The 16,278-nt window shown below is 43.7% G+C and overlaps 1 protein-coding gene across 1 annotated transcript in view; it reads left to right on the top strand.

The window, feature by feature from the left end:
• Mtmr7 (myotubularin related protein 7) overlaps positions 1 to 16,278 on the top strand; it is an 82,408-nt gene that overhangs the window by 45,128 nt on the left and 21,002 nt on the right. The window contains exons 6-7 of the mRNA XM_028768225.1: positions 3,657 to 3,791; positions 9,529 to 9,661. Coding sequence (XP_028624058.1) covers positions 3,657 to 3,791; positions 9,529 to 9,661 — 268 coding nt within the window. The remainder of the gene's footprint in view (positions 1 to 3,656; positions 3,792 to 9,528; positions 9,662 to 16,278) is intronic.

Genomic DNA, 16,278 nt, shown 5'->3' with positions numbered 1-16,278 from the left:
CAATGTTTAGAGGCAGAGGATGCTGGGAGTCCTCTCTTTTAAAAATAGAATTACTAAGGCTATGAAATTCCACGCTGTTATGCTTTAAAATGGGATGCCAGTAACATTCGCACTTTGTAGTTTATTAATAAAGTGAGATAGGATTGGAATTTAGATGAGGGATAGAGGATTATTCCTCCTTTCAGCAGTAGGATATTTAAACAGTGAGCCCAGGTTCTATGCTACTTCCTTTTCAGAGAAAAATGAACCTTTCTTGGTTGGTGTGAATATCACAAGGGCAAAGGTGTAGTACTTCAGACAGGACCCAGTCTTCAGGAGGTAGGCCTCAGAGGCGGGCCTTGCCTTGATGACCTTCGTGATGAGTTTCAGATCTGAGGGTGAACTCGTCCCGCAACTAAATATAGAATCAGTGGTCCTCTGCACCAAGGTTTTAGCTGTTCTTGCAAAGGTATCACATAGACATGTTTCTGAGCATCACTTCTTCATGTTGTCACTCTGGAGAGCCTGGCTGTGTGACACTTGATCTCCCATTTTCACATCTCTACAGTCTGGTCGCAGGTAGAATAATAGTCGGTTTTGTGTTTTATAATGATATTTGGATAGCAGTATCATGTTCAGATGCCTAAGTGCTTCTGGGTGGGGCTTGTCCTTCAGTACCACTGCTGAATGTGGATTTGTGTGGCTAAGTGGATGTCGGGTGACCGGGCCTGTTGGTTTCCTGTGCTCATTGCTCATATAACCCATCTGTAGACTAACAGGAGTCATGTTGAGGTTGTTCTGGGAACAGTGAAAAAGGGGTACTCTGGGAGTCAGGCCTTGCAGTATCATGACTTGGGGGTCACCCTGTTCCTGCAGGAGGTTTGCTGATCTGTTACCATAAGCTGGTGGGAACGGAGGCCCCCATACTTAGGTGACCAGAACACTTGTGTGGTGTGGTGAGAGCTTGCATCAAGCTTACCCAGAAACCAAGGGCCTCTCGATTTTACCAGGTATCAAGGCATCCCATAATATTAATTTTAAGACAGTTTCTGTATGTGGGCCTTGCGGAGCCGTTCCGCCCCCTCCCCAACTCCCTTTGGTATCCAACCGCTTTATAGGTCATGGTTAGAGGCTTTGACTTATGAACTGCATTCTGGGTATTGTGTTTGCTGAGAGTCACTTCATCCTTTGTTCTCTGGAATTATGTTAGCGTTTTAAAAGTCACTGTACTTTAAATTGTGAACAACATGGTCTCCTCGTTTCCCAGCGTACATTTCCAGCTGGGCGGGTGCAGGGACTCATAAATGATTTCTGTTCTGTTAAGACACATTTTCCTAAACAATACATCTTTCTTGCTTTCTGTGTATGCCTGCCTCAGATGCCTCTTTGTTTTACATTTCCCTGTTACTGCCGTGTTGAACTGTGACCCTGGCCATAGGCCCCGTTTTCTTGAACCACAACAGCGATTGCCTGTCTGCTCAGTGATTGCGATTGCTGAGCTGTTCTGGATTCCTCTCAGTTGTCAGACTCCCCATTCCACAGTTCTTGGTCTTTCGAGTAAGAGAGGAGCCAAGTGTGGTAGAGTATGTTTCAGGAGACAGAGTTCTGTGACTTCTCGGCTCATTAGGTTTATAAAGTAAGTTATAGGCCAGCCACAGGTACATAGTAAGACTCTCTCAGAATTTAAAAAAAAAAAAAGAGAGGAGAGAGACTTAGAGAAAAATCCAAACAAACAAGCAAAACCATACCACCTCCTCCAATGACAGCATTGAAGAGTGTGTGTGTGTGTGTGTGTGTGTGTGTGTGTGTGTGTGTGTATTCATGCTAAGGCCAAGTTTCTGGATTGGTCCCCTTGTTTGCTTATTATTGTTTTATAACAACAACATTCACTGAGCAAAATCAGCCCGGGTGAGGAAGAGTGTTTATTTGGCTTACAAATTACAGTCTGTCATTTGGGGAAGCTAAGGCAGGAACCCGAGTCAAGAACTAAGACACAGGTCATAGAAGAAAGCTTTTAGTAGCCTCCTGCCCATCACTCTTTTATACAGTCCAGGAATACCTGTCCAGGGAAAGCACCACACACAGCTGTGAGTTCTCCTACATTAATTGTTAATCAAGAAAATGCCCCATAGACATGCCCTCAGGGCAGTCTCTCGGAGGTGGTTCCTCAGATGAAATTCCCTCTTCTCAGACATGTCTAGGTTTCTGTGAAGTTGACAGAAGCTAAAGCAGCAGGTTTAGAAGGCAGGAAAGCTGAGTTTGAAGTTAGAGGGGTGATTCGTGGTAAAAGAGGGTCTTTTACCTGTATGCAAGGCCCTAAGCAAGCAATGGACTGGCAGGACTATTAGGGTTCTTCCTTCCAGCTCCTGAAGAGTGTTTCCGTGGCCTGTTTATCCTTCCACACAGCAGGTCACACAGTAGATGGTGCTGGTTTTACAGGTTGTATGACACGTGAACTAGTGTCAGCAATGCTATTTTAAAAAGAACAGGGGGATAAAATCACAGCACAGGAAAGAGAAAATAGGCCAGAAGCCAAGCCAACTAGGCCAACATAGTGAAGCCATGACATCCACACTTACAGAGCCAGTATATATTTGTTTAGTCAACATCCATCTTATCAAGAGATTTGTATGTACTTTAACTGTTAGAAGCTAAGCACACAAGAGTATTTTCCATGAACACAAGTTTAAAGCTGAGAGTTCATCTCTTTCCCTTATACATGGCTGACCTGTATCATCCAACAGTGCAGCATCAAGCTCTCTGTGCTGTCTGTGGGGACGGGTCCTACAGTTCCCCCTAGACACCAGTGTCTCTGCATGGGCTCGTCCCTCACCTACAATGCTAATGTTTGCCTGTGCTCTGCTCACACCCTCCTGCATACCGTACATCAGCTCCCGATGGCTTCAGATGCCCCGTCAAGGTAAATACTTGCTATGATGGGTTATTTAGGGAAAGGCAACCAAAAGGTGATTCAGAGTCAGTCCTTTTAGTTAAATACTTTTGAGCCATGGTTGTTCAAAACCATAGCTGATTAAACCCACCAGTGTAGGACCAGGTGACTGGAAAGAGAAACGGAGAGATGCTTGTATGGTGTTGGAAATGTAGGTCAGGGAAATGGTGGGGCGTGCTGAGATGGGGTCTAAAGAGACCCCTTGTTCCTAAATGTCCTTTCTGAGCAAACCTAGCAGTAACCTGGGCTTTTATTACTGTGAAAATGTGACCTTTAGATTTGATTTTGGGTGTTCATGATTCTTTTAAATAGACTAGTTTACTAAAAAAAAAAAGAGAGAGAGAAACGACAGTAAGCACTAAAATTATTTCCCTAGTCTTGCCACTAACAGTGTCTTGTAAGTTTCAAGAAAGTGATTTTTTTTTCTGCTTTCAGCAGTGAAAAGTAACAATATTACTGAAAAGGAAAGTAGGTTGCTTAAATAGTTTTAAATCCATGGTGTGGATCCTACTTAAACATCTTCACACATTCCTACCTTACACAGAAAGCTTACCCAGGTAGCAGGCTTTTCAGCTTGGATTAAAAATAAACATATCTTGATTTCCATAAAATCCAATCCCATTTTCTGATGTTGGAGTGGAGTGCAGGCTAACCAAAGGCTCCTCTTTCTGGGGATGCTCCCAAAGTGTTTCTGACAGTTGTGTGTTCCTATGGCCTCTCTCTGCAGGCCTCCATCTGCAGAAGCAGCCAGCCCCTTTCTGGTTTCAGTGCTCGGTGCCTGGAGGATGAGCAGATGCTCCAAGCCATCAGGAAAGCCAATCCTGGAAGTGACTTCATTTATGTCGTGGACACAAGGCCTAAAGTAAGTGTCAGCATTTTCATACATGTCTCTACAGCCCTGAGTCCTGAGGCTGGAAGGAACCAAAGCTTAACTGATAGCAACCATTTGCTATATCTGTAAAGGGTTGTTCTTGGTGTGATCAGACCATGGGGGCACCAAGGGGCTGCTCTCTGCTGCATCTCAGCTCCCGAAGGGGCTGAGTGTGCCGAGTACATCTTTATTTCCCACTTTTAATATTGTACTGGTCACACTGTAAATGGTTTACTGAGTAGTTTTATAAGTAGTATGGAGTGTGAATTAAATGTCAGCAGTGCTATTCAAAACAGGATACAAGGGACTAGAACTATGACAAAGAAAAAATAGCTTAGTAGATCAAGTCAGTTTAAAATTAAAACCATTAAGGGGTGCTTAGTGGCATAGTCTGTCGTGGGTGTTTATAGACATAGTCTTCACATTGTACATGCTGGGTCCCTGCCTTTCTAATAATCTTTCACTGCACAACATAGATCACATCTTCGAACCAGGGGTGAAGGTCTGCACTTGAAAGATGTGACAGTTTTTAACTTCTGCTGTTGTCTTTCAGTTTCTGCCTCTCTCTGAATCAGGCTCAAACCCTTCTTCTGACCCTGACTGCCCTCCTCCCTGTGTCTTTTGTGTATGGTAGAGCCGTTCTGTACTTTCTGTTAGGGCTTCTTAGAGGATATTTTGCAGACAAACTCAAGATAGGAAGGGAAGAGTTTACTGAGTGGAGACTGGAAACCCTTTTCCTACTCTACTTTTCCAGGTTTAAACAGGGCTAAACAGGTTGACCTCTTAAGAGCGGGTGATCTAAGTGCGGTCCGTGTAGTGTAAGTCCTCACTAGAATGTGGCATTGCAGCGCTAGGCCTTGTCCATAATTAAAGCCACTTGATCCTAAGTATTTGGTTTGGAGGGTATATTTAGTACTCACTTTGTTTACTCCTAAGTGATAAGAAGTTGACTCTGATCCAGTAAATAAAGTTGGGCACTCTCTTCTCATGTGCAAGTATGTGGTTTGCTTCAGCTTCTCCCTCTTTCTCTTTCTCTCTCTCTCCCTCTCCCTCTCTTTCTCTCTCTCTCTCCCTCTCTTTCTCTCTCTCTTTCCCTCTCTCTTTCTCCCTCCCTCCTCCCTTCCTCCTTCCCTTTCTCTCTTTCCTCCCCCCTCTCTCTTTCCCCCCTCTTCCTCTCTTTCCCTCCTTCCCTTCCTTTCTTTGTTTCATGACTGACCATGTTGGTTGCTTGATCCTGCCCCTCAAGTGTGTTAGTCTTCCTGGGTCGCCAGGAAGCTAAGCGGATGCTTGCCATAGAAAGTCTGCCTGGCGACATGCAAGTTGTCCTTAGTCCCTGCCCGCTGCATCCAAATTTATTTCCTAGTATAATAAAGAAGATAAAGGCTGAGCAGGCGGCTCACAGGATCTGATACTTGATCTCTGAGGGGAGGTTAAGTATACAGAGGCAGTGATAGCCTCAAATTCTTACTGAGAAAAGGCCGCTTGGTCACATGCTGTTGCTAGAGATTGGTGCATTAACGTATGAAATCGTGTCACATTTGTATTTGTGGAGGTCTGAAGCAAGGAGTGTGTCACCGTTCTTCAACCTTGCTGTGGCTTTGTCAGATATTCTGGGATTCTGCTGAGTTTGCAAAACTGTTCAGCGCTGTATCATTTCACTCTAGTAAGAATCTTGCAGATTAGGAGATGTCTTGTCTTTTCCCGAGTGAGGACTTAGCTTTAAAGAGGTTAGGAAATTCACTGAGACCATGGAGTTTAGGTACCAGGCCACATTCAGTCATATGCAAGCTTATTTGACATCAAAGCCGGTGTTTTTTCTGTTACCAAAACATCTCTAGGGGAACCTTGTCTCCACTTCCAGACTGTAGAGGGTTGACACCTCAGTTGATCACACACCCAGTGGAGCTGGAGACATGGCTGAATAGCCAGTTCCAGGCTCAGCCAACATCACCTCAAGACCAAAGGAGCAGGAGAGGCTCTAAGCCGTGTGCTGTGTACCTACCAGCTATGGAGGAATTGTGAGCCCTAAAGGCAGGGGCGAGGTTGAGACTGTCACCTGCTTCAGTAGTGTTGACCCTGTGTCATGCCTCAGCTTTGTGGTTGTGGCCTTAGCATCACGGCGCCAGTGGTTGTTTCATTGTGTAACAGGAAGTCATAGGGTATTTCTCTCTCTCTCTCTGGTAATGAGGTAATGTCTGTTCACTGGGTCCCATGCAGGCGACATCTTCAGGATACAGCTATGAAGAAGATTAGAGTGCCTAAAAAGTGGGAGCCTGGGACCTTATTTCCTGGTCATATATGCATGAAGTTTGCAGGTGGTCATTGACAGAGGAAGGAGAATGGGAGAGAGAGATTTGTGGTTTTTGGCAGGTGAGTCAAAGGTGAGGGAGGGAGAAAGAGAGAGGGAAAGAGAGAGAGAAAGAGAGGGAGAGAGAGAGAGAAAGAGAGGGAGAGGGGGAGAGAGAGAGAGAGAGAAAGAGAGAGAGAGAGAGAGAGAGAAAGAGAGAGAGAGAGAGAGAGAGAGAGAGAGAGAGAGAGAGGGAGAAGCTGAAGCAAACCACATACTTGCACATGAGAAGAGAGTACCCAACTTTATTTACTGGATCAGAGTCAACTTCTTATCACTTAGGAGTAAACAAAGTGAGTACTAAATATACCCTCCAAACCAAATACTTAGGATCAAGTGGCTTCAGTCCTGTTCTTTGTCAGTGCAAGGATGGAGAAGGACCGTTTGACTTAGTTTGGATCTTAACAAACTTGATAAAGCCTTGTTAATACAGCTTACCAATACTGAAGGTCCCCAGAGAGGGGCGTTGGGTTAGTGGTAAGGCTGCTGGTCTAGGCTCATGCCACAGTGAATCTTGTGAGTGAAAAGTGGCACTGTGTACTTCTAGGAGCCTACATGTGTGCCTTAGGAAAGTCACCCTTGAGATACCTATGCAGAGAGAGCAGAGATAGCCAATCAATATTAATCAGAAGCACGTCAACCAATAAAACAACTGTAATTGCCTAGCTTTGCAAAGGGATGATTATGTTAACTGCATCCCTTCCATGTGGCTCCTCCTAGCAACTACACAGAACAGATGAGCCTGTTGAAACCACGGGCGGGAAGAGTCCTCATCAGTCCACACAGCCTGTACACAGGGAAAGAGACCATTTTGCATCACATACAGGTTGAAAATTTAAAGTAGCCTGGATCAAGATTGCATATTTGAATATAATCCTGGTACTCTTAACTATAACATGAGATGTCACAAGTGGACATGGTGGAGGGGAGATTCTGACAAGCTCATTTGTAGATAATACTTGTACAATATAGGCAATAAAATCATCTAATATTTCCAAGAGTGTGCCACAGTTAAAGTTAGTAAGTACGTCATAGCAAAATGAGGAGAGGAAAGGACCACTCTTTGACTCCTATGCTAGGCTCTGGCCCAGTTCTCCTAAAGGCAGCTTTGCTCTGTCTGTCTGTCTGTCTGTCTGTCTGTCTGTCTGTCTGTCTCAGTCTGGAGTACCTTTTTGGATGTTTATTATTTCTAAAACTATGTTTCTGCTTTGAAAGTTTAGCTTTTGCCACATTAAAAAAAAGAAACAAGTGGAGCTCCTGAAAAACTAGCTTGTTTGCTAGATTAAATAGCACCACCTTGCGTTTGTTATGTGAAGTACAGACTGACTTTCAAGAGATTTTCTCCTGTTTGCTTTTAAGGAAAACTGCTCGTCAGTTCTCCCATTTTAACTTCTCAGTTATTTAAAGTGTGAGCATATGTTGTAGATGTAGCAACTGTAGTAGTAAGAGTATTTTGCTTGTTACATGTTATACATGTTTAGAAGAGTTGAGGGGGGAATGTGAAGGCTAGACCTTGAATTTAGATGCAGAATAAGTATAGTTCATGTAGCATAAGGCTTGTGGTGTTTGTTGGTTTGTCGCATTATATGAAGCTCATTACAGAGCTTTGGCCACGCCTGCCCTGATAGCACTTATGTAAACAGTGACCTTTGAAAAGAGCACAGGTGATGAAAGCAACATCTGTATATAATTTCTGGAAGAAAAAAAAAAGGCCCCTTAAATATTAGAACACAGAGTACCCCCTGAGACATATCATTAAAGTTTTTCTTGGTTATGGCTAAAGCCTTCGTTCTTAGGAATGTGGCTTGCTTTGTAGACCCGGGTCAGTCTCGTGTAGAGCTGACAGTCCCCACAGATGTCAGAAGAGCGGAGCCAAGGAGCGGGAACCGGCTTGCTGACGAAGCAGGGACTCCTGTGGCAAGGGCTTGCTCCCAGCTCTGCCTGTATTGTGTTCTCTTCCTGATTGTTTCATTCTTACCATCTATGGTCCTGACTTAACATGTGCTCCTTGTGACTGTGAAAGGCTACAAGAGTATCTGAAGTAATGTTGGTAGTAGTCCCCTGAAGCTTGACACTCCCTCTTTTCCTTCTGAAATTGTTATCAGATTGGCGTAGTCTGCAGTAACTTTAATTCTTCTTAATGAATGTAAATAAATACATCAGTAAATATTAATGATGGGTGGATGCCTGACCATTTTTTTTTAGCTTACACATATGTACATGTAGACGTGTGGTGTATGTGAGAGAGAAAGGGGGAGCGATAGATCAGGGTGTGTCCTTGGTCCCTGGTTGTATTCCATAGCATGGATACGCCATTGTTTATGCAGTTACCACTCTGATAGTCATAGGCTTGCAGCTTTTGTGTTTACAAAAACATTTATCACAGACTTTCTTCACCTATATGTGCTAGGACCTCTATTTTTATGAGGTTTTTAGAACTAGAAGATCTGGGCCAAGGTATTTTAACTTAGCTTTTTAAACTTAACTATTTGAAGGACTACTTTGTACTAGACACTTTAGAGCAGATCCCTCCTCCCCAACCCCCATTTGGCTAGTCCTCTAGCCTTTGTGGCCCAAGGAAGACAGTGGTCAGTGAGTACAGTTCTCCGTAAGTGGTAGCCTGCTTAGTCATACCGCAAGAGAGGAGCATCCCCAGCCGTGTATCCATGTGAGAAATCTTCTCCAGCTTGGGCAGGACTGGTCTCATTACACTGTGCAGTGTTAGAGCAGTTTGGGCTTAATCAGTTTCTTCAGCATCCATTAGCATTGAAACGGGTTCACACTGACATCCCAAGATCTTACCTACAAAGTGACAAAAGCTCCCACGTCAGACATCCGGATCCTGTCTGGATGGGAAGGAGTACCCTGAAGCCTGACGGTCAGCCTTCTCTCTTCAGTGGTCCTACTGAAGGAAGGATCAGCTGGGCAGATGATAAGGACTATTCCTGCCTGACGTTTCTTACTTGATGATTCCTGCTTATTTCTCCATGTTATGGTTCTGGCAGATAATTTAATGCACAGAGACTTACAGTGATAGCTGTCTCTGTGGATACTCCTGCCAGTCAGCAGGTTTTAATGTATAGTGTTAAACTGGCTCTGCCAGAGACTTCCACATCAGGTCAACACCACCAACGAACTGAACTGACAGAGGCATCTCCAGAACTTAGGAAATACTTTCCACTAAGAAAATGTTACCCAGGCCAGCACAAGAGTGCTCATGACCACAAGCTCAGCCTTTATGCTTGTGCTGAGAGCTCAGTACAGTGTTTCAGGGGTTCAAACTATAGTATGCATCTACGCGTCTTTGCAATGTTTTCCTAAGTGGTTGTTCCAGTGTCCTGAATGTAACTGATGACTGTTCTGTTTTGCTGACCACTGCAGCTTAATGCAATGGCAAATCGGGCTGCAGGGAAAGGCTATGAGAATGAAGACAATTATTCCAATATCAAGTTTCAGTTTATCGGGATAGAGAACATCCATGTCATGAGGAACAGTCTTCAGAAAATGCTGGAAGGTAAACCATTTTGTTATGCACAGCATTCAAAGAATAGTTAAGTGTTTTGATGCCGAAATGGAATAAGATAGTCTTTTGATTTAATTTTTCTCCAATGATAACTGTTGAACAAGTGTGGTAACTTCGGGAAATGGGTTAGGGTTGGGAACATTATCATGTTGCAGTGACTCTTTAAGCTCGCTCACAATCTCCTTGTTTCCTTCGAGCCGTGGAATCAAGTGGTTTGAACATTTGGCAGTCAGCCAGATGTTACACTCTACACTGGCACTTTTATATCCAAGATAAAAGCCCTTCCTTCCTTCCTTCCTTCCTTCCTTCCTTCCTTCCTTCCTTCCTTCCTTCCTTCCTTCCTTCTTCACTTTCTTTCATTCAAAGACATCTGGAAAGAAAGCAGTCCTACCTTTAAAGTAATAACCCAGTGTTCCTGTGTGGAAATCAGGTTCACAGACTGTTCCCACATTCCTGAGTGATAGATAGATAGATAGATAGATAGATAGATAGATGGATAGATAGGTGTTGGTCTAGATCCTCATGTCTAAATACCAGGAACTGCTGAGCACACATGCACATGCAACTCCCCTCCTGAGCAAGCACTGCGAGGACACATAAGGACTTACATATTCATGTGGAGAGGAAAGGAAAGGATGGCTCATGCTACGGACGAATCACTCTTGTGTCTCTGCATCCATTAGCAGAAAGTATGCTTTGCATTCAAAACTTGCTTCATTACTGCTTAAGGTCTGCCTGATCCTGAAGTCCCGTGAGAGATCCTGCTGCCTCCAGAGGCAAGTGGGAAAACAGAAGATGCGGAAGCCACAGAGCTTCACCTTGCCTGTGAGCACTGGAATATGAGGAGACTGCAGGGATGGCTGGGGTGGAATCTCGGGAAGATGGTTGTCTCTGTAGGATCTGTGGAGTCTGCGATGGAGCAGGACAGGGGAGGAGCTGAACGGCTTTGCAGGAGACACCTCTGCCCTTGGTTACTTACTCAGTTCTCTGTTCTGTCAGGACAGCAGTGTGGCAAGAACCTAAAGGTGCTCTGGGCAAGTGTCACAGAGAGACCCAATCTCTTTTTCCTGCATCCCCTGGTTGACTTTAGTCACTGTGGGACTTGGAACAAACATATCAGTTGTTTCTCTAGGATTGCACCTGCAGGGAAATAAGGGGGATTCAGTTACCATTTTCTCAGTTTGTTTGTTTTCTACATGACACTTGGTGCCACTGGCTGCTACACTTTACAATTTGGTTAAAGGCTGTGGGTCTAGCTCAGTACTGTAAGGCTTCAGGGTAACTTTTTAGCACTGGGGTAGATTAATGAGCATTTAAATTGTTAGAAGAAGCCAATTCCTGCATCTAAGACAACAACAAAACGTAGCTTCCAACCCTATGTTCATCCTCTCTTGAAACAGTTTTCTTGTCTCTTAGGTCAAAGTTCTAACAATCTAGGTGTATTTATTTGACTTTCTTAAGCATCTAGAGACTTTTTTGTCCTTGCTATAAGTAGTGCATTGCCTGTAGGAGAAGAGTGGGCTAGCCCAGCTCTGTCATTGAGAAGACGCCACTGTATGAAGAGCACACCGTTATAACAGTCATTGGGGAAACTTCACATTGGCACTCTTTGAAGTTTGCATTCAGCAGTTTCATAAGGCAGTTTTCCAGATCATCACTTTTTCTGTACAGAAAGTTGTTCCTAGGAATATTTATAACATAGGCCTCTGCCTTTTCTAACATAGAATTCTGCCTCTGTCTAAATTACCTGTGTTTGGTTTTTCAGCCCTTGTCCTCTGGTCTGTCTTACTGCTTTTCCTAAAGGACAAGCAAGCTGACTGATTTGGGGATGGCAGCTCTGTTTCACACAGGTCACGGTGCTGCTGCATAACCCTCTGGCGGTGTGTAATCATAAGCAAGGATGGCTTTCTGGATGTCTCTCAGGGGTCTTGACCAATGTTTGGCTACCTGTAAGCAGTCTGAGTACATGGTAAATCACTGTTAGAGGCTCAGCTGATGAAGTGATGCATGCAGTAAGACCTGCCTTCTCAGGGCTTTCTGTTTCAAACAGAGAGAGGTCCTTGGCATCACAGGCTGGGAGGTGGGGCTAATGTGGCCTTACCTGCTGGGAGGCGGGGTTAATGTGGCATCACAGGCTGGGAGGTGGAGTTAATGTAGCATCACAGGCTGGGAGGTGGAGTTAATGTGGCATCACAGGCTGGGAGGCTGGGCTAATGTGGCACAAGCTGTGAGGTGGGGTTAATGTGGCATCACAGGCTGTGAGGTGGGGTTAATGTGGCATCAGAGGCTGGGAGGTGGGGTTAATGTGGCATCACAGGCTGGGAGGCGGGGCTAACGGCATTCCCTTGTGGCTCTTACATTCTTCAAATTTCAAAGCATGGTTTGGGATATTACCAGAGGAGATTATGGAATGGAAAGTCGAATTATTTGTGTTCTGCTACCAGTGTATAGGAAGTTCTGTCTGTGAGTAGGAACTCCAGGGTATTTCATTAAAAACAGAAATTTAGGAGCAAGTTCATACCCTCTGTAAGTCCATTTCTTGAGGTCAATATACATCAACTTAAACTCTGACTTACAGGTTGTCATTTGCCTACCCAGAAGAAAGGTATGTTTCTGGTCCACAGAGCAATTCTGTAACTTAATTGCTTTCCACAGTAGTTCCCCTTTCTCTCACAGAGACAACAGACTTCTCCTTCCCTCCTTCCCATCTCCTTCCCTTCTTCCCTCCTTCCTTCTCTCTCTCCCTAGGTGCCCCCCCCCATCAGTTCTAGTGCTTGAATTTCAAAAATATCTTATATTGGTGGCTATTCTGTATCTTTGCAGTATACCACTTAGTCATTTAAGTAAAATACTGAACAACTACTAGATGTGTGTGTGTGTGGGTTGGTGCTGGGGTGCTGGGGTGCGGGGGTGCTGGGGTGCTGAGGTGGTGGTCCTATTCCTTCTCTTCTTCCTTCTCTTCTTTCCTTCCTTCCTCCTTTCCTTCTTCCATTTTTTTTTTTTTTGTTGGAAATGAAGTCCTGCTATGTAGCCCAGGTTGGGCTTAAACTAGATGTCTACAGTCATACAAGTACTTTCACTTAAGTGATTGTATTTGATTTTCACAGCAGTGTTCTATAACACATGGCATCTGTGCTGTGTAAATAAAGAATGGGTGTCTTAGGTCAACTGAATTGAAAAAGTCATAAAAATTGAATTTTCTCTGATAAATTTCAAAGAATCTTTTTTTTTTTTAGTTAAAAACAAACCAACCCAGCACTATAAAGAAGGTGGTAAAATTGCATTGAATATTTCTGTAGCATTGAATTAGCTTAGCAGGGTGTGTAGACTTTGCATAGTGGTATGTAATTTCTTACCAGATTTCCTCCTCTTATGGACTAATCCAGAATAAGGCTTTAAACAGACTCACACTCAGTTATGATAGTAGAACTTTGGAAACAAAATAAATGCTCAACAGTAGTACTGTGAAAACTAAACAATTTGTTCTCCATTCTTGATAGAAAATGTAGGTGACGTAAGTAAACCATTCAGGCTGTAACATAGCATTCCTATTCTCACTTTATATGAGTCCTATGTATAAAGAACGGCCAGGGAGAACTCAGGAATGATCGCTGGATTAGTTCGTGAGGATGGTGGGTGTTTTTCTTCTTTCCCCTCTGTATCGACAAAGTATGTGCCCTGGTTGGTTTACATACTCGGTGAGCAATACTCATTATCTCTGAGTTTCTGTGTTTCAGGATCCTAAGACTGTTCTCTGTGTAGCTGGGGACCTAAAGGTTCTTCTAGAGGATCTTACAAGGGCTTTGAGTGTCAGCTGCCTGTGTTCTTATTAGGAGGCTCAGGCTGGGGATGTCTGCTCCTGGGCTCAGGCTATTGGGAGAATTCATTTCAGGGTCCCACAAGACTAGAGGCCACCTTCTAGTCTTGTGGCTGCCAGAGTTTCCTGTGTGGTCTTATGCATCAGTTAGTGACATGTGGCAATTTGCTTCTTCAAGTCAATGCAAGTGTTTCTCTCCAGTCCAGGAATCTACTGTATTACAGTTTTCAGTGCCATTTGTCAAAAGCTTACTACTTTTTAAAGGCTGGGTAGCTAGACTAGTTTGATCAAAGAGTTGTAGGTTCAGAGGGGAACTCAATATGTAAGGTGGAGCATGATCATGGAGGACCCTTGATGTCTACCCTTGAAGTGTGTGTGTGTGTGTGTTCACACACTCATCAAGATCACATCTGGTTGGGCAGTCTCCATTCATCCTAAGAAGAGGCTACATTCATCCTAAGAAGAGATTATTATAGTTTTCATTATGCAAATTTCTTTGTTCAGGATTCAGTATCTGTCAGGGTCATGTAATAGTGGAAGGTTTGAGCAAAGTACTTCTTATTAAATTACCATTATCCTTGTTAATTCATATTTCTAAGCCAGAAATACAGAGAACTTCTCTATGTAGTAATGCTGACATAATATTTTGGGGAGGTGACTAAATTCTCGACACTAGATTTTATGGATACATTTGCTCAGGTGAATGATTGTGACCTTACTGAGGCTGCCTTGTAGGGGCTCCTCACTCTCCTTTGGTAGGTGAGGACATAGACGCACAGAGGGTAAGCGACTCGCACAGCGTCCCCATGGTAAGGTCAAACGTGACTTTTGTTCATTCACATAAAGCCAGTGCCACGCTCTTAGCCACTCAACTCTGTTGCTTGAAGAGAAAGGGGGTGATGTAGAAAATACTCAGGTCTAAGTTGGTGGAAGCCCAGGTTTGGGTTCCTGATTGAGCTGGTGTAGAATTGAGCAGACCTCCATCCCTGTGTGTAAGTAATGTAAATTATATGTATTGTGTAACATTAGAAAGATGCCTCATAGACCATCAAGTGTTTCTTAATGTCAAGTCCGTATTGCTTCCTCTTGGTAAGCCATAATATCTTTTAAAGTAAACACTGAGATGGTTAATCCAGTCAGCCAGGTATTTGATAGGTCCCGTGCCTTCCTGTAGGTCAGTTTTCTTAATTTCCCTATTCGGAAGACAGTTTGCAGTATGTGCCTGCCTCATAATATAGTCTATGTCCACTTGATATAAGTGCATCAGAAATATCTAACAAACATGCCAGGCCTGGTGGAGATTTTCCCAGCAAGTTACTGAATGAGATAGCAATCTCTGCAGTAGCAGAGCATATGGGAAGTAGGCCCAGAAACCATGGAACAAAGGTGCCCATGTCAGCCAGCCATCCTGGCTCTGGGAAGTGCTCACTGAAAGGAGACCAGGGGTCCACTTTCCTAGATTGAAGAGTTCTGGGGTCACAGGTTCCGAATTGCAAGCTTAAATTAACTATGGGAACCTCTGTAGTAAAATCAGGTGACTTAGGGGTCATGATCTGTCTTGATGCTGTTTTTCACAGTTTAGCTCTGTGCCATAATTTCCATGTGGGGGAATCCCTACTTTCAGCTGCATTATTCCTGTCTATGCTCCTCTAGATGACACAGTGAACCTCTCAGGCCTCTCTTTATAGTATGAGTGGCTTCACTTAGAAACAGCAGTTTCCGACATTTACAAATAGTTTTCTTCTGAGCCCTGGTCTGTCCTGCAGACTTTCCTAGTTACTGTTTCCTGACTTGGAGGGGAACACAGTGGACTGAGAGTGTGTGCTTTCTCTCTGTGTAGTGTTGTGTGAGGATTTAGAATTTCAGCAAGACACCACATCCCCATCCCCAGAATACCTCCCACTTCTTATAGTTTCATATTGTGTTGTGACAGCAAGATTTTGGGTAAGTAGAACTTTCTTAAAAGGAATAAGCAAAAAAGAGTGTGTCTGATGTGGAATTAAAGGCTAACAAGATAGGCTGTTTTCCAAAAGACTGATGTTGGAGCTTGGCAGTTGGAATGTGTTTGCTAGTGACAATGTGATCTCAGACGTGCTCAATGTGTGGTTCCTTAGAGTGTTTGCACTGTGATGGGATTGTGGAATCCCCAGCATCCTGGGCATCTTACTTCACCTTCTACCCCACCTGCAGACCTTCTTCCGTCAGGATCCCAGAGCCCACTCTTAGTCCCAACTTCTCTGTCTCCACTTGCCTTGAAAGGTTCCTACTTAGACTTTATCATCTTTACAATCCCACCGTCAGTTCCTGTTCTCGTTGACTCGGTTTGCCCGACCACGGTTAGGTGTAAGCATGGATTGCCATTATATGTTATAAATCTGTTAACCTGTCTTCCTAAACAAAATCACTGGTGAAGGTAATGAAGTCTACCAGGCATCCCTCATGTGAACCTGCCATCCGGTTTTCTTCAGGTGAATGATTAGTATTCCGGAGCACATTTGTGTGGATATGCATTTGCATATGCATGTGTACTGTTGCTCTCTGGTTATGCACATGTATGTGCAGTGTTTCCTATGCTCCTAGCTCAAGCAGTGCCAACACAGATGCACAGAATTTGGGTTTAATTTCACTATATCATGTAATGCTATATTATTATGAAGAAAACCAGGTTATTAAAAAATGGTGGTATTGTTTAGAGATTGCAGAAAATATTATTGTCAATAAAAGTAGAAATGTTTTGAAGAATAGTCTTTGGTCTTGTTGGTGTTCCATGGAGAATCTCTCCAGCTGGTGA

Source organism: Grammomys surdaster, unplaced genomic scaffold (genome assembly GCF_004785775.1).
Source record: "Grammomys surdaster isolate TR1022 unplaced genomic scaffold, NIH_TR_1.0 185, whole genome shotgun sequence".
NCBI lineage: Eukaryota > Metazoa > Chordata > Mammalia > Rodentia > Muridae > Grammomys > Grammomys surdaster.
Note: the sequence above shows the minus strand (reverse complement) of the source record. Positions and strands in the feature narration are given on the sequence as shown.